This window comes from Rhinatrema bivittatum, chromosome 3, assembly GCF_901001135.1.
Source record: "Rhinatrema bivittatum chromosome 3, aRhiBiv1.1, whole genome shotgun sequence".
Taxonomy (NCBI): Eukaryota; Metazoa; Chordata; class Amphibia; order Gymnophiona; family Rhinatrematidae; genus Rhinatrema; species Rhinatrema bivittatum.
The window spans coordinates 377,483,549-377,502,773 of NC_042617.1; the positions used below are offsets into that span (position 1 = coordinate 377,483,549).

At 43.5% G+C, this 19,225-nt stretch overlaps 1 protein-coding gene across 2 annotated transcripts in view; it reads left to right on the forward strand.

Annotated features, from left to right (window-relative positions):
* PHIP (pleckstrin homology domain interacting protein) overlaps positions 1–19,225 on the forward strand; it is a 944,985-nt gene that overhangs the window by 846,077 nt on the left and 79,683 nt on the right. For both annotated transcript variants that reach the window (XM_029595577.1, XM_029595576.1), the window contains exon 33: positions 4,776–4,826. In XM_029595577.1, the coding sequence (XP_029451437.1) occupies positions 4,776–4,826 (51 nt within the window). The remainder of the gene's footprint in view (positions 1–4,775; positions 4,827–19,225) is intronic.

Here is a 19,225-nt window from a genome sequence, read left to right on the forward strand (position 1 = left end):
TTTACCAAAGGACATAGAAAGCAGATTGAGAGACCTAGTACTAGCAAATTCTGTACAACAATTGTAGCCAATTAGTTTGAACATGTTAAGTTACATGGCCTCAACATTGCATGTAACTCCACTTGCACATCTGCATATGAGACAGGATCAGTGGCATCTCAAATTATATTAGAACTAACTAATTGGCCCAATCTTAAAGAAGGTTCAAATAAGCAGTCCACTAGCAGAGGAAATAAAATAATGGGCAATCCCAAAAAATCTACTTAAAGGTCTAAGTTTTCAGCCACCTCATGTGCAGAAGTCAATAACAACAGAGGCATCTCCACAAGGCTGGAGAACCCATCTAGATGTATACAAAGAGTTTGGAGCACTGTAGAATCCTTACTACACATCAACTTATTAGGTCTCAACAATATACAGAGCAATTCAGGTGTTCAGATATCAGATATTGAAAATGGTTCCATAAATTCAAACAGACATTCAAGTAGCAATGTGTTACATAAAAAAGCAAGGAGGAACAAGTTTATTTAATCTTTGCAAGGAAGCAATCAAGTTATGGAAGTGAGTACATGTGAAACATTCAACTGCCTACACTATCTCCCAGGAAAAAGAAGAGTGTCTTAGTAGATACATTGTCGTCATCTTCAACATGAATGGTCTCTCAGTGCAATAGTTCAACTATTTCAGCAGTGGGGAACTGCAACGATAAATCTGCTTCCCCAAGGAATTGCCCAAGGCCAGAATCACATGCCTTAGCATCAGATGCCATTTTAATTCCTTAGAACAAAGATTTAATGTATGCATTTCCCACAGTTCCTCTAATTGCATGAATGCTTTTAAAACTAAAGAGGGACATGAGAAATTATCCTTGTTGCCCCATTTTGGCCCCGTCAGATATGGTTCACAGAGGATGAAAAAACTAGCAAACAATCCCCAGTAAGCTTACTGATAATTGCAGTCCTGCTCACTCAGTTTGGCATGCTACTTCACCCCAACTTAGAATCTTTAGCCCTTACAGCATGGAAATTGAAAGTAAAATGATATATGGTCTTACTTTACCACCAGAGATAAAATCAGTGCTCATGGCAGCAAAAAAGCCGGGAACAAAAAGGTTGTATAACTTTAAATGGAAAACATTTTTCCTCTTGTGTGTAGGGCTTAGCCGAGATCATTCTCCTGTAGCCCAACCATGGTTCTCCAGTATCTTTCACTTGTCAGATTCTGGTTTGATGTCTAATTCTGTAAGACTACATTTAAGTGCAATTGCAGCATATCATGACTGCCTTGAAGGATGTACAGTTTCTCAGCACTCATTGGTGTCTCATTGTATAAAAATATTGCATTTAAAGCCACCTATCAGTCATTCACTTCCTCACTGAGATCTGAATGTGGTGCTGGGTCAGTTAAAGCCATAGCCAGGCCAATTGGCACTTATGGCCTAGTGAAAACGTGCGCCCTCACCTTGAACACAAACAGCACGAGCCAGGAGACTCTACTAAATGTAGGGGGCTTTGATTTTTATTTTCACTCAGAAGTTTTCTCCTGCTTCTTGGGACTTCCAGCACAATTGGAACCAGTATAGAGATCCTGGTGTCATGAGCCTTCATTCACAAATACTGGGGATCTTTTTTCCCATTATTTTATATCCTCTCTAACTTATTTACTATGCATTGCAGCGTCAGTCCTGGGCTAGGGCCATACACCAGAGCTCCCTTCAGAACCCTGCAATCATTGGCCCATAAACCAACCACTAGGTGCCAGCCACCTCCCAGTCATGCCTTCCCCATACCTAATTAAAAATTATGCATTCATAATACTAGATTTTACATGAAAAAAGACATTCTGAGGTAAAAATATCACTTACAGCAAGATATATATATGTTTGCATGCAGAAAACCCTGCAAAAAATGGAACCCATATGTTATTGCACCTATGGTAACGCATGTTAGGTGTAGGCTTGGCCCTCAGAAAGCCATGAGTAAATGAATTATAATATAATAAACCTTCCATACTAAAACAACACTTCATGCCAGCACTCAGACAGTAACAATGCTGCCTATGAAAAGGCAACACTGTAAATATTACACCTGGCCCTAAGACACCAGCACACCTCCTATTAGGAAAAAAGAACAAGCCAAGCTACTATAGACCCTACTCAAAACTTAAAGAAATATAATATTTTTTATACTGTAAGGGGTAATAATAGCACGTGGAAAACGTGTGGCCAAACCCCCGCGCCCCCCCCCCCCCCCCAACACACACACCCCCCGAAACTAATAGCACTCATCACATGTTGATGAGCCTATTAATTATTCGCCCGGAATACTGAAAGTAAAATGTGCGGCCAAGCCACACATTTTACTCTCAGAAATTAAAGCTTGCCCAAGAGCAAGCGTTAACTTTGAAAGCACCAGGAAAAGTGTGCAGAAAAAACTGCTTTTCTATACACCCTCTGACTTAATATCATAGCGATATTAAGTTTGAGGCACCAAAAAAAAAAAACCCCCAAAAAAAGGTTCGAAAATGGACACTCAATTTTGCCGGTGTCCGTTTTCCGAACCCGTGTCTGTCAGCAGGTTCGAAAACAAACACCGGTAAAGTTAAGCATCTGTTGTCGGACCCACTGACAGCTGCTCTTCCGTTAATGAGACTACACTAGGGACACACTATTGTCCCTAGCACCTCCTCATTACAGCCCGGCCTCATTTAAAGACAGAATCGTGCACTCAGGAGAGGTACCTGGGCGCGCATCGGCTCTCCCCCACCTTTTATTAAATCGGCCTGATGATCTTTATTTTCCCCCTGTGGAATCACAGGGGGTAGCAGCAGCCTCCTCCTTCAGCCCCCAGGGACCATAAGACTCTTCAGTTTTCTTCTGGCCATCATTTGTGCAGAACTGCTCCTGCTTCTGACTTGGGGAGTGGGCTGGGGGGGCTGGAGTATGCAGAGGGAGCCAATACTTGCACCCCATGGGCCATGCTGCTTCTCATTGCCAAAACAGGGTGAGGGAGGAGGAGGCCAAAGTTTCTCATGGCCCCATGAGCCATGCTGCTGCTCATTACCAGGGGGGAGGGATGGAGGAGGAGGCCAATGCCCCATGGGCCATGCTGCTCATACTGCCGGAGCGATGAGAGAGAAGATGAGGCTGATAATTTTCACAGCCCTGTGGGCTACAGCTACACTGTTTCTCACTGCCAGGGTGGAGGAAGGAAAATGAACCTGCTGCTTCTTGCAGCCCTATGCTCCTCACTATCAGGGCGGGGAGAGGGAGGAGGAATTCAATACCTCTAACTGCCCCCTGAGCCGCGCTACTTCTCACTGCGGTGGGGGGGATGCTGCCAATGCTTCAGTGTGATGGTGACCCTGGTGAATGGCAGCCATAGGCTTGCTACGGCTCTGCAGTTAATAAAGACTCTGTATGAACCATTGTCCACTGTGGAATTAAAATGCCTAACATTGAAAATTCTGTTCCTTGTACAGTAACTTCAGCTTGAATAATCAAAAACATCAAGCATCGTTAAACTGTGCCTTGCACTCAAATTTGTAGCAATAGACGTATGTTAAGAACGCATCCAAAATTATTGCCGAAAGTAGTATCACAGTTCCATCTGAATGAATCTATCATGCTTCCAAGTTTTTTCCCAAAGCTGCATTCATCTGCGCAATAAGCTCTTCATACGTTAGACTATAGAAGAGCCATGCTTTTCTACCTAGTCAGGACTAAGTCTTTCAAAAAATCTTCACAATTTCAGTTTTTAACACTCACAGGTGAGGATTTCAGGTATCTAAAAGGACTCTATGGAAATGGCTTTCACAATGCATCACTCAATGTTTCTTTTTAAGAATCGCTCTCAGGAAAGATTACAGCACACAGACTACGAGCAACAGTGACTACAGTGGCGCATACACAATCATTCAGTGAAGATATTTGCAAATCTGCCACATGGTCTTCGTTACCCATGTTTGCAAAGCATTATTGCCTGGAATAGAATTCAAGGAACAGTGCATTTGGCCAGGCAGTTTTGAAGAATCGAATTAAGGAGGCTTCATCTACTCTCCAATATATGGAGTGAATTGTGATAAAAAAAAAAAAAGTGACAGAATCATAGCCCTTAGCCTTCAAGCCTCCACTTATATGGTTGTCTTTATTCCTGCTTGACCATGGAGAAAATGAAAGTACTAACCTGTAGCAGATGTTCTCCGTGGACAGCAGAACAGCCACATAATCCCTGCTGCCTCTCTGAATAGTTGAAGCTAGCTAGAGCAAAGGACTAAGATCTTTGCACAGCTGCTTGGACACAGGAAGTCCTAAACTTGCTCAGTTAAGTTTTTACATACTGAGGTAGGAAAGAGAATTTTTTACTTCTGACAGCGCCATTGATGATATCACCCACTTGCGTGGCTCTTTGTTTAGCTGTCCACAGACCACATCTGCTGCAGATTAGTATGCTCATTCTGTCAGTGCCATCAACCAGCAGAGACACTGCAGCACTCAGAATGGAGATTCTAGTTTCTATGCTGAAAAAGGGTATTTGTGCTCCATTTTTTCTTCAGAAGCAGAAATCCCCAGCACTGAAACTGATTTTAATGCCTGAATCCGATGACTCTGCCACTACTAGAGCTCCTCCAGCCTTCTTTTTCTCTAGAACTATCCAAAAAATATCCACTAATTTTACTACATGATTGATGATTTAATGTCTTTCATTAATAATGCCTTGAATTGCAAAGGCGCCATAGTGTAATATTCTTTGTAACGCCTGCTTTTTTGTTAAAAGGAAGAAGAGAAAGATGCTGATGTGCCAGGAACCTCCACTAAAAAGAGGAAGGTAGTAATTTCCCCTTGCTTTTTGTAAGCAATATGTGAAATAAGATTAGCAAAGTATTAATTTTATTTGCATAGAGGTCCATATTCGAAAGAATTATGTGGGTCAAGTCGAGTTTTTTTTCCCAAATCTGGCCCTCTAAATATAATCCCCATTTTGTTTAGATAACTTTTGGGCCAATGCAATACAGTGCACTCGGCCGAGCGCACTGTCGGATGCGGGTTAAATAGGCACTAATTCACCCCCTAATGCAATAGGGGGATTAGTGCCTATTTAACGTGCCTCTGACGTGGAGTGAATGAGAGAGAGCTTATCACATGCAAATGAGCCTATTACTCATTCACTCCAAATGCAAAAAGACAAATGTGCATCTCAGATGCGCATTTATCGCTCAGATATTAACGTCTGCCTGGAGCCGGCGTTAATAGCTGAGTGCATTGAAAAGAAGTACAAAAAGCAGAAAAAACTGCTTTTCTGTACTTCTTTTTTTAAAGTAAAAAAAAAATAACTTGGCAGACTGCCGAGTTATGAAGACCAATGCCGGTAAACTCGGCCTCGGTTTTCATAAATGGCTGTCTGCCAGTAATGAAAATGGCCGCATTAGGAAGGAGACACTAAGGTCGCACAAGCGACCCTAGCACCTCCTTCAAAGCGCGACCCCCTAATTTCCATATTGCATAATGCTCCCCCTTGTGGGCACCATGTGTGCGTTAAAAAAAGCGGGCGCTGAAAAGTCAGCTCCCGCTTTCAGCGCACATAATTGCATTGGCCCCTTTATTTGCACACAGTTTTTGGTTGAACAAAGTTACCCAAACAAAAAGAGGGGCAGGACAGGAGATGGATGGGCTAAAATATTTAGCCAAAGAGTTCTACATTGAGTGCTGTCCAACTAAATTTGTGCAGACAAATCGATCCGCACTAATATCTGGCCCAAAGTTATTCAGGTAATTTTATCTGAATATTTAGCGGAACTCTTATCTGGATAAGTTCCGCAGACTGGATAAAGAAAACCCGAGAAAACTATCCATTTATCGTACCCACTTGGCATAGGAATATGGTGTCTCTAATATACGTTTGGAAAATATACTACTTTAACATGATGATTCTGATGTGCCACTGTAGAATTTACATTAAGAACATAAGTGCCATATTGGGTTAGACCAAAGATCCATTGAGCCAGGTATCCTGTCTCTGAGAGTGGCCAATCCCTAGATAAAAATAGATTTAATTTCTTGCTGCTCACTCCTTATGACAATTGGTGGGTTTCCCCGAGTCACATGATTTATGGAATTTTCTTCCATGAACTTGTCCAAACCGTTTTTAAACCCAGCTATGTGAGCTTCCTTAACCACATCTTCTGGCAATGAATTCCACATCTTGATTGCGCTTTGAGTAAAAAAAATAAATAAATTCTCAAACGTGCTTTAAATCTGCTTCCTGTTAACTTAAAGGTGTGTCCTCTGTTATTTGAGAGTAAATTAAATAACTGTTCCCTATTTACCTGTTCCACCACACTTGTTTATAGTGTCCAGAAACTTAATCCACTTGTCAGCTCTAATAAGACATTCACCCAATTAATGTTAGGGTAATTGAAATCTCTCATTATTTTTATGATTCCACACTTAGTAGCCTACATAATCTCTTCTAGCATTTAATTCTCTGTTTCACCATTCTTTTTGGGTAGGCAGTAGTAAACCCCCAGTACTATATTCTTCCTAGTAATATATGAAATTTCTATCAAAAAAGATTCTAGATTGCAATTTATTTCTTGCAGAATCTCTGTTTTACTTGTTTCTGTGGAATCCTTGGCGTATAGTGCTGCACCGTCGCCACCACTTGTATCTTTCCTGTCATTTTGATATATTTTGTACCCTTTTATCACCATCTCCTACTTGTTGTCCTTTTTCCACCAGATGTCTGAGATGTCTATAGTATGAAAGTCTTCCTCTAATACCATACACCTTAATGCTCCCATCTTATTTTTCAGATTTCTGGCATTTGCATACAGACCTCTGTGTTCTTTTTCACATCTATCTTAGAAATAAACTATTTGAATAGTTTGTCCACATCCTCATAGTCATGACAATCTATTTTCCCTTGTATAAAATTATACTTTGTGAATATGCCACTTTGAATCGTGCACTCCTGCGTAATTGTCTGTTTTCTCCCATAGTTTAGTTTAAAAATTGTTCTATTTCCTTTTTAATCATTAGCACCAGCAGCCATGTTCCACTTTGCTAAAGTGAAACCCATCCCGTCGGAGTAGGCTCTTCGTTCCCATAACATTCCTGTGAGGGAGCATGTAAGGAACTCCCTTAGAATATCTTAAAGAGTCGGGTACAGTTATCTGTATCTGCCCTCCTTAGCTCTGAAGCCAACAAGGGATTCTGGGATAGGGTAGAGTCCTGCAAGTGGGGATTAAGAGATCAGGGCTAGAGGTATGAAGGAGGCCCAGGGAGAGAGACAGAAACCTCAAGAACACAAACTGAACATTACAATTGTTTTTGTTGTCGTGCTCAGACCAGCTAACTGTTTTGTTTAGAATTGCTTAACAATAAAGGTACTTATAAAGATTATGGCCAGAGTCCAGCCTGAAATCTATTCTTTGGCTAGTGCTAACCACTCGTCATCACAGTTCCCTTGTTCCTATTGAATCTGAAGCCCTCTTCCCTGTACATTGGCTCTTCAGCACATTGAGAGTCTGGAGCTGGACCTATGGTCCTGCACAGAACTGGTAGCATTTCCAAGAATGTTACTCTGGGGGTTCTAGATTTTAGTTTACTACCTAGAAATATAAAATTAGTCTCCAAGAGCTCCCTCCTGGATCTTCCTATGTCATTGGTGCCTACATGGGTCATGACAGCCTGCTCCTCCCCAGCACTCTCCAAAATTCTATCTAGGTGATATACAAGGTCTGCTACCTTTGCACTGGGCAGGCAGATTAAAAGTGATCCTCCTTGCCACCACTCACAAAGCTATCTATATTCCAAATGATCATATCATCACTAACAAAGGCAGTCCTATCTCTGCCCTCCTAGACACACTCCTGTGAACACAGATCAGCTGTGCAAGAGGATAACGTCATTTGGAGGTAACCCCCATTTCTTAGCGTTTAGGCAGGTGGATCCAGAACATGTGGGTTATGCACCTCTACCAGCAGATGGAGACGGAGCAAAGGTGACATCACAGTATATATAAAACCCTGCAGTGTCATCAGCCGGCCAGTATTCTCAGTCCCCAGTAGATGGTGGATGTGCATCTCCCTACTGGGGATTGCTTAAAGTTTTCAAAAGGAGAAAAAGAAAATTAATTCACTCCGCTCTCCTGTGATGATATAATATGATTCCCCCCCCCCCCCCCCCCCCCCCTCAGCTGAGAATTCCTGAGGTGATATAAATTGGATTTTCCCTCATGAGTGCCGTGGTCCGGTAGCTGATTTTCAGCTGGCATGCACTTAGCTGTTAGACAGCTGAAAGGCAAGTGGGTGCACAAAGCCGAGCATGGCAGTACCGGTATATGCTGTCTCCCCCTGGAGCCGAAGACCGATTCTGTACTCAACCAGAATGGGCTGAACTCAGATTTAAAAAAAAAAACAAAAAACAGAGGAGGAGGGTTTTTTTTTGTAGGGATTCCTCCGTGCTCGGTGTGCCGATCCAACATTTGTTCCCGCCTCCAAGGGAGTTAGGGGACATGGGCAGCGTGGCGGGTTGAGCTGCCTTTTTGGGCTAGGCCCTGCTTTTAGGCTTATCACTGCGCCACGTGGTAGGTCGCGCCGGTGTTTTCCCGCATTTTCCTGCACATTAGGCTGCCTTCTTAAGGATCATCTGTTCGTGTCAGTGCATCCAACTGTGCGTCCTGTTGTGCGCCCATTTTTTTTGGACGCTTAGTTGGACACCTGCTTGGGCATCCAGTTGGTAGCGGTGTCTATTTGAGGCACATGCTTACCTATATGTACAATCTGAGTGGCATTGGAGGATACTTAGTTTTTGGGCACTCATTGAGGCACAGGATTGTATGCTTAAATTTTGGATGTCCAAATTTTGGATACCTACTTTTTTGCAGCATGAATATAGCTGGGGACACACCTTTCAGTTGCCTGTTAAAATGTACTGACATACTGATGACGCCTATAGCTAAGAAACCTAAGCACCTTATCCTCTGTGCTGCTTGCCATATTCGGGCATCTCAGCTTAGTGATTCCTCTAACTTGTGCCAGCAGTGCTTGGAGGCTCAGGGAGAATTGCCTTCGTCTGATTTTACTAAGCTGGTTCTTCCCAGCCTGATGCAGGCCTGGGTAAATACGAATCACAAAGGGGCACCTGACTTTAGAACTCCCCTAACTAGTTTATCAGCGGGGGAAGATAGTTCAGTGGGCACAGGACAGGTGCCTCCTTATTGTAGCATGGATCCTTCTGCCTTTTCTTGGGTGTAATTTTTTCAAGGATTGCAGTCCATTCTTCAAGCGCAGTTCTCTGTCCTGACCAGTCTTATCAATTCAGAGTCGCTGGTGTTGACCTCCCACACGCCTAGTGCTGCGTGTGGGAGGTCACCACTGGAGGTCTTCCTGATAGGGACCCAGATGGCACAGGTGATGAAGCCGATCCTTACTCCCTGGAGGATTGGGAAATTTCTCTTGGATTGGAACCATATAGAACTATGTTGCAGTTCTTTCACAGTGATGAGTTACCAGCTCTGATTTTCCTGACATTAAAAATGCTGGGAGTCCCTGGGGCTGAATCCATGTCTGATCCAAAGAGCGATCCCATTTTGATTTCTTTGCCTAAAGCCTCTTGTTTTTTCACTGTTATGAAGGCCATTCAAGAATCGATTGATCTTGAACGGGGGACAAGTCTTGGAAGGACCCCCTATATCCAACTGCGAGATAATTACATTTTCCAAAAGTGGATGCACTTGTGTGTGCTGTCACCAAGCGGACAACTATCCCCGTAGAGGGAGGAGCGGCCTTGAAGGATGCGCACGATAGGAAGATTAAGGCCATCCTTAAGCAAGCATTTGAAGCAGTGACAATGACTTTGCAGATAGCTTCTTGTTGTTTCTTGGTGGCTCACTCCTGTTTACTTCTCTCTCAGGAGGTCGATAAATCTGGTGTGAATTCCAAGGCAGTGATGGAGCCAGCAGTCGCCTTTTTGGCAGATGCAGGCTGTGATTTGGTCCACACCTCAGCCAAACGGGTGGCTTCGGTAATAGGGGCCAGGCGTCAGTTGTGGCTGAGAAGTTGGCTGGCCGATGCAACCTCCAAGTCTAACCTTACGAAGTTACCCTTTAAAGGCTTGCTCTTGTTTGGGAGTGAGATGGAAAAAATGGCCAATAAGTGGGGCGAGTCCCCGTTCCTCAGTTACCAAGGATAAGAAGCAGCTGCTGCGCTCCTTTAGCATGAGAGGTCATGCTAGGGGATCCAAGCATTTTCATCCCTACAGAGGAGTGACCTTTCAGAGGACTCGACCTTCCGGTAGGTCTCAGTCCTTTTGTCCCAGACAGCCTAGACAAGGTGCAGGCCCAGGTAGTAGAACCCCCTGAGCCTCCCAGTGAAGTTGTGCCAACCCACCCTAGGAATGGGAGATAGGGTGTCATGTCTCATCTTTATCAGAGGTGGGTCGAAATCACATCAGACCAGTGGATTCTGGAGGTGATAAGAAATGGAAATGCACCGGAGTTTCACAGTATTCCTCGGGTCGTGTTCATGGTGTCTTTCTGCCACTCCCAGCAGAAGAAGCAGGCAATGGAGTATACATTGTCAAGGCTCTTCAGTCTGAGCGCTGTGGTTTCAGTGCCCACATCTCAAGAAAATACAGGCTGCTGTTTCATTTATTTCATTGTGCCCAAGCAGGACTCTCTTCGTCCCAACCTGGATCTCAAAGGGGTCAGCTGTCATTTGCGGGTGACTCGTTTTTGCATGGAAACCTTGTGCTCAGTGATGATGGCCCTGCAGTTGGGGGAATTTCTGACATCCTTGGATCTGTCCAAGGCATACCTGCATATTCCCATCAGACTACAGCATCAACGGTTTTTGCGATTCACGGTTTTGGGACGTCATTATCAGTTACAAGCGCTGCCTTTTCGTCTGGCCACCACACCCAGAACTTTTTCAAAGGTTATGGTGGTGGTGGAGTAGGCAGGGTTGAGAGAGGATGGGATTCTGTTACACCCGTATTTGGACGACTGGCTGATCTGGGCCAAGACTCTGGAAGAGAAAGTGATCTCCTTGTTGCAGGAGCTCAATTGGGTGGTGAACCTGGCCAAGAGCAGTTTTCAGCTATCTTAGTTGACAGAGTATCTCAGTGTTTGGTTCGACACGAAAAAGGGCAGGGTGTTCCTACTGGAGGGTCGTATTCAAAAGTTGATGGTGCAGTGTGTGTATTGATGAACTCATTACACCTGTCAGTGTGGTCCTATCTACAGGTGCTCGGATTGATGGCAGCAACCCTGGAAGTGGTGCCATGGGTGAGGGCGAATATGCACCCTCTTTAGCGTACCCTGCTGTCTCGTTAGAGCCCACAGTCTCAGGACTATTCAATTTGGCTTCACCTGCCAATGGAATTCTGCGTTCATCTGCAGTAGTGGTTAAAGGCAGATCAACTAAGAAAGGGGGGTTTCCCTGGACTGGCTGGTACTCACGACAGATGCAAGCCTCCAGGGTTGGGGGGGGGGGGGCTCACTGTCAGGAACTAACAGCACAAGGGTGCTGGAGTACAGAAGAGTCTCTGGAGTATCAATTGGCTGGAAGCCCATACGGTCTGGTTGAAATGCTTGCGGTTTGGCAAATGATTGCAGAATCGAGCAGTCCAAATAATGTCGATCAATGTGACAACAGTGGCTTACATCAATCAGCAGGGAGTAAACAAGAGCCAGCAAGTATCGCAGGAAATAGCCCAGCTAATGGAATAGGCGGAAGGGCATTTTCAGGAGATCTCAGCCTCGCACATTGCAGGAAAAGACATTGGAAGAACAGACTTTCTCAGCAGGCAGAGATTGGATCTAGGAGAATGGGAATTGTCAAATGAAGCGTTTCAGCTTCCCCTTTGGGTCCATGTTGGGCAGAGTTATCCGGAAGATCTAGGGTCACAGGGGGATGGTACTTCTGGTGACATCAAATTGGCCCAGGAGACCATTGTATACAGATCTGTGATGGTTCCTGGTACACTCCCCTCTCCGGCTTCTGGCACACAGGGATTTGCTGCGGCAGAGGCCTGTTCTTCATGAAGATCTAACTCAATTTTGTTTTACAGTATAGTCTTTGAGAAGTCTTGCTTGTTGAAGCATGGATATTCTACTGCAGTGCGCAAGAAATTTCTCCACTACTTTAGTCTATGTGCAGATTTGGCAAGTGTTTGAGACTTGATATGAAGATCAAGGGGTTGTTCCTCATTCTGTTAAGATCCCACTCATTTTGGAATTTTTGCAGGATGGATTGAATAAAGGGTTGGCCCTTAATTCCTTAAAGATACAGGTAGTAACTCTTGCCTGTTTCAGGAGTCAGGTCATTCAGATGTGGCCCATTTCTTGAAAGGAGTGAAACATCTTCATCCTCTTTTGCGGTTACCAGTGCCCCTGTGGAGTCTTAATCTGGTTTTGGATTTCTTAGTGGACCCTACTTTTCGACAGATGTGGAACCTTTCCTTGCAGTTATTGACATTGAAAACTGTGTTTTCTTGTGGCAATTTGTTCTGCACATAGAGTATCCAAGCTGCAGGCCTTGTCTTGCCAAGAGCCATTCCTTCGAGTGACCCTGGGGGCAATACAGCTGTGTAATGTTCCTTCCTTTTTGCCAAAAGTGTTTAACCCACAATTGGACGCGCATTTTCGACGTGCTAGCTTTACCCCTTTACCCCTTATTCAGTAAGGGGTAATAGCGTGTCAAAAACGCGCGTCTAACACCCCTCCCCCCCCCCCCCGAACCTAATAGCGCCTGCAACATGCAAATGCATGTTGATGGCCCTATTAGGTATTCCCGCGCGATTCAGTAAGTAAAATGTGCAGCCAAGCCGCACATTTTACTTTAAGAAATTAGCGCCTACCCAAAGGTAGGCGTTAATTTCTGCCAGCTCCAGGGAAGTGCACAGAAAAGCGATATTAAGTTCGAGGCTCCGAAAGTTAACAAAAAAAAGTAAGAGAAAAAATTTTGAAATAGGCTCACAGGTTGAAAACAGGACGCCCAATTTTGTCGGCATCCGGTTTCCGAACTCGTGGCTGTCAGCGGGCTCGAGAACAGACGCCGGCAAAATTGAGCGTCGGCTGTCAAACCCGCTGACAGCCGCCGCTCCTGTCCGAAAAGAGGCGCTAGGGACACTCTAGTGTCCCTAGCACCTCTTTTTACCGCCGGCCCTAATTTAAATAAATTAAATTACTGTATCGCGCGCACAGGAGAGTGTCCTGTGCGTGCGATTTTTACTGTATTGGCCCGTGTGTGAGGTATCTGAAGGTTTCTAAATCTCTCAGGAAGACAAATCATTTGTTTGTCCTCCATGGTGGAAGTAAACAGGGCGAGCCAGTTTTGTGGGCTACAGTAGGTTGCGAGATTAAGGAAGTAGTCACGGCCGTGTATATGGATGCTGAGCAGCCATTGCCTAGTCAGGTTAGGGCTGAGTCCACTAGGAGTTGAGCAGTGTTATGGGCGGAGATTGTTGTCTTCCTTTGACATTTGCCAAGCTGCAATGTGGTCCTCCTTACACATCTTTTCCAGATATCATCTGGATGTGCAGGCCTGGGAGGACACAGCCTTTGTACGTGCAGTTTTGAATGGACTGCGGGCAGCCTGTTCAGGAGCAGCTTTGGTACATCCCACTTGTTCTGGATCCACTTGTCTAAATGCTAAGAAATGAGAAATTACTACTTACCTGATAATTTCCTTTTCTTTAAGAAAGATGAATCCAGAACCAGAGGGTTATGCACCTCTACTAGCAGTTAGAGATGGAGCAAAGCTGACATCACAGTATATATACCCCTGCAGTGACGTCAGCCAGTCTGTATTCTCTGCAAAAGCCAACTGTGGATAGACTAACAAAATTTGATTAATAATAGATAACCATTCCAGCACTCAGACAACAGGAAACACTGAGCTCAAACAAAGAATGTATTAACACTAGTCTAAGGACTGGATTAACATTTACCAGTAACCCCTGGAAACACGCAGCCATAGCATGACCCGCCGGCAGCCAAGGATGGGAAGGTGGATCCATCTGTCTATACTAAAGAAAAGGAAATTATCAGGTAAGTAGTAATTTATCATTAGTCAACATAGAAAAACTTTTATTATTCTTATATTAAGCTCAAAAAGATGTGTAAATCATTAGACATGAAAAAGGACTATTGTACGATGGCTTAGCTTAAAAAATGAGTTGCCATAACAATTGTAATTATAGATCCAGTGTGCTTATATCATGAAGAATTTTTGGTATGCAAATTAAAAGCAATTTTTTTTTTACATTTTTGTATGTGTCCTTTTGCAAATTCCTTCAACATCAAAGCAAAACCCGCACAAGGGGAAAGCAGCATCAGTCACTCATAAGGCAACCGTTAATGGAAACAAAACCAGACACAGATCTTTTAAAGCATGTCACATAACAGCGGTATGTAAAAATAGTGTCATAACCTCATACACATACTGAAAACACAGATGATGAACATCATGGTGAAAATATTTTATAAAGATGCCATTCAATCTCATGATTCATTCCATCAGGCTGTAGTGCTTGAAGTGTAAAAATCCAAAATTGTTCATACTTTTTATTCAGCTTCCAGAAGGCAAATAAAATCAAGAATGCACCACTTTAGACCCTGAAACAAAATGTCCAGTAGTTATACAATGATCCACCCTGGGTTCTTAGGAACATAAAATATGCCATAATGGGTCAGACCATCAAGCCCAGTATCCTGTCTGCGACAGTGACCAATCCAAGTCACAAGTACCTGGCAAGTACCCAAACATTAAATAGATACCATGGTACTAAAGATGGCAGCAAGCTGTGACTAGTCCCTATTGATTAATAGCTGTTTATGGACTTCTGCAGGATCTTATCCAAATATTTTTTTAAACCCAGCTACACTAGCTGCCTTAACCACATCCTCTGGCAATTAATTCCAAGCTTAATTGTGCGTTGAATGAAAAAGAATTTTCTCTGATTTGTTTTAAATGTACCACTTGCCAATTTCATGGCATGCCCTCTAGTCCCTGTATTATCCAAAAGAGTAAATAACCTTCACAATTACCCATTCAAGTCCTTGCATGATTTAGTAGACTTTTATCATATCCCCCCTCAGCCTTCTTCTCTCCAAGCTGAACAGCTTTAATCTCTGTAGTCCTTCCTCATAGGGGAGCCATTCCATACCCTTTATCATTTTGGTCCCCCTTCTCTGTACTTTCTTCAGTGCAATTATATTTTTTTTTTGAGATACAGCGACCAGAATTGCAGACAGTATTCCAGGTGCGGTCTAACCATTGAGCGATACAGAGGCATCATATACTTCTTTTGCCTTTCTCTTTCTATCAATTCCTAATATTCTGTTTGCTTTTTTGATGGCCACAGCACACTGAGTCGACAATTTCAATGTAATATCATCTATAACGCCCAGATCTTTTTTCCTGGGTGATAACTTCTAAAATGGAACCTAACATTGTGTAGCTACAGCATTATTTTTCCCTATATGAATCACCTTGCTCTTATCCACATTTTATTTCATCTGCCATATGGATGCCCAATCTTCCAGTCTCATAAGGTCCTTCTGCAATTTATCACTATCCATTTGTGATTTAACTATTTTGAATAACTGTGTGTCATTTGCAAATTTGATCATCTCATTCATCGTACCTCTTTCCAGAACATTTATAAATATATTAAAAAGCACCGATCCAAGTACAAATCCCTGAGGCATTCCACTGTTTACCTTTTTCCACTGCGAAAGCAGACCATTTAATCCTGCTCTCTGTTTCCTGTCTTTTAACCAGTTTGCAATCCACAAAAGGACATCTCCCCCCATCCCATACTTTTTAGTTTTCTTAAACGCCTCTCATGAGGGACTTTGTCAAACACCTTCTGAAAATCCAAATAACACCACATGTGCGGTTCACCTTTATCCACATGCTTATTCACCCCTTCAAAAGAAAAGTAGCACGGATCCAAGATGGTATCAGCACAGACTGCGTGAGATTTTCCTCTGCACTTGTTTACCGGTATATTGCCAAAATGCCCCATACTGGCCGAAAAAGGCGAACTAGGGAGAAGACTTACCCTGGGGTTCCGCTCGAGCCACTTCATCTCAGTCCTATGGATGCCCATGTCATTTGAAGGGGTTCACTATTGGGAGTAAAGTCGCTAGGGTCAGAGTGGTGGAGGAAGAGCAAGCTTCTTCCCCCCAACTCATTTATTTCTCTGTCCCCTGAGGAATCCTCTAGCCAACCCTACTATGCTTTGGAACCTGGATGAGAGCCTGCTGATGATTCCAGCAACCCAATCCAGGCAGGAGGTTCTCTGTCGAGAGGAGAGAGCACAGACATCGAGGAAGTTTCTCTCAGCGAGCTGACCAGACTTTTACAGCCTTGGAGAGCAAAATTTGGATGAAGGAAGAAGAGAAACTTAAATTTTGACTCCAGCTTCTGTGTCTACACTTACATTTCAGCAATCTTCCTTGGTAAGACCAACACAGATAAATTTGGATTCTATCTGGGAAGCTATTGAAGGTCTCTGCTTCCCTCACTAATCTGTTAAATTCTTTAGTTCAAACATCTAAGGATGATGATAGCCACTTACAGATAGTGGAAACTTCTACTAAGCTTATTTCTCAACAGATTAATGAAATTAAATTGGACTTTGGCCCTCTTAAACCTTTTAGGAATCTCTTGCAAAAGATAATATGCTAATAATGAATAAATTAGAGAGTTTGGAAATCACAATACAGGGAAGGAATCTGTTTTGTCAGTTTTCCCAAAGTGTCATATTCTACCCAAAATATGTTTGAGATATTTAATAGAAATTTTGAAGGTACCAGAGCAAGCTGTTCCTCCATTATTTAAAACACATTAATCTCCTTTCAAGAAAGGAAATGAAGAACAGCTTAGCTCTCAACCTATGGTATCTTTGGAGCACTCAGAACCTGCAAATTTGAATATATCTGAGATCTTAGAGTGTTCTTATTCAGCTCAAGCACAATCGGCAGCAATGGTTGTAACATTTATGTTGGAACCGGACAGAGATTGGATATTGAAATTGTTTTTCAAACATCAGCCCGAGTCTTTTTTGCATTTCCAAGTTAGGGTCTTCCCAGACATTTCCAAGCAGGCCCAGAAGAAGAGAAAACAATTTTTGTTGCTCAGGCCAAGGATGTTAGATTGATGCATTCTTCCTACTAAAATTTCCCTGAAAGTGTTATATTAAATATAAAGATGTCTTATATTTTCTTTGTACCCTCCCAATTAACAGTTTCTTAGTAAAAAAGTTGTACCTTCTGAGGAATCTCAATTGTAGTCTTCTTTATGTCTCCTAGTAAGTCAGCATTATTTGTCTTTATTTTGACCCTTGTTTGATTTCAGCTGTTTTCTTCTTTTTTTGTAACTGGAACTCTCACTATCGAGGACTTCATAATATGAAGTTATTTTTCTTTTTCTCTTTTTTTGTATTTTTACTTTTTATGTACTAATGTACTTTATATATTGTTTTTGTATCAAGGGATTCTTGTTCTGTAACTAAAATTGCATTAAAAAAAATGTAGCAGATTTGTGAGGCAAGACTTCCCTAGGGTAAATCCATGCTGGCTGTGTCCCATTAAATCATGTCTATCTATAAGTTCTGTGATTTTATTCATTATAATAATTTCCACAATCTTTCTCAGCACTGAAGTGAGGCTCAGTGCAAAACCTCTGGATCCCATTTTATATATCGGGGATTACATTGGCCTCCTTCCAGTTTTCAGTTCAATGGATTATTTTAATGATAAGTTACAAATTACTTGTAATAGGCCTGAAATTTCATAGAAACATAGAAATGACAGCAGAAGAAGACCAAACGGCCCATCCAGTCTGCCCAGCAAGCTTCACACATTTTTTCTCTCATACTTATCTGTTTCTCTTAGCTCTTGGTTCTATTTCCCTTCCACCCCCACCATTAATGTAGAGAGCAGTGATGGAGCTGCATCCAAGTGAAATATCTAGCTTGATTAGTTAGGGGTAGTAGGGGTAGTAACCGCCGCAATAAGCAAGCTACACCCATGCTTATTTGTTTTACCCAGACTATGTTATACAGTCCTTATTGGTTGTTTTTCTTCTCCCCTGCTGTTGAAGCAGGGAGCTATGCTGGAAATGCGTGATGTATCAGTCTTCTCCCACAGGCCGCCATCAGGGCAGTATTCTTGGGCCTGCAGTATGGGGCCCCAGGATCTACTGCCACATATGGGGGGCCCGCAGCCGCCAGGCGGCAGGTGCGCTTGGGGGATGTATTAGTTCATGGCAAAGAGGCCCACTGAGGCTCTCTCCGACAGTCTGTCGCCAGGGGCCTACTGAAACCTGGAGCCGGCCCTGGGTGCGGGCCCCAGAGAAGGGAGAGAATCAATGCTATGCGTGTCTTTTAGACACACATAGCATTGATTTACAGAGCACCGCAGACAGAGACTCGTCCGCGCGCTCTGTCCTGCCAGCGTTCACTGTCTGACGCGGCTGTGACGTCACCGCCGCGTCAGACAGTATGCGCCGGCAAAGCGCGCGGGCCGTCGCTGTCTGCTTGCTAGCTGGAGGCCGAGGAGCCGCGGAGTCCCCGGAGCGCAAAGGGTAAGTAACAAGTTTGTTTTGCCGGTGCATTATCTATTTATTACTGGGGGGACGTCTGGTGCGTTATCTATTTATTATGTATGGGGCCTCAAAATTCCTGATGGCGGCCCTGTTCTCCCATGCCGTTGAAGCAGAGAGCCATGCTAGATATGCATCGAAAGTGAAGTATCAGGCACATTTGGTTTGGGGTAGTAACCGCCGTAACAAGCCAGCTACTCCCTGCTTTGTGAGTGCGAATCCTTTTTTCTTCTCCCCTGCCGTTGAAGCTATGCTGGAAATGCGTGATGTATCAGTCTTCTCCCATGCCGTTGAAGCAGAGAGCCATGCTGGATATGCATCGAAAGTGAAGTATCAGACACATTTGGTTTGGGGTAGTAACCGCCATAACAAGCCAACTACTCCCTGCTTTGTGAGTGCGAATCCTTTTTTCTTCTCCCCTGCCGTTGAAGCTATGCTGGAAATGCGTGATGTATCAGTCTTCTCCCATGCCGTTGAAGCAGAGAGCCATGCTGGATATGCATCGAAAGTGAAGTATCAGGCTTATTTGGTTTGGGGTAGTAACCGCTGTAACAAGCCAGCTACTCCCCTCTTTGTGAGTGTAAATCCTTTTTTCCACATTTCCTCTTGC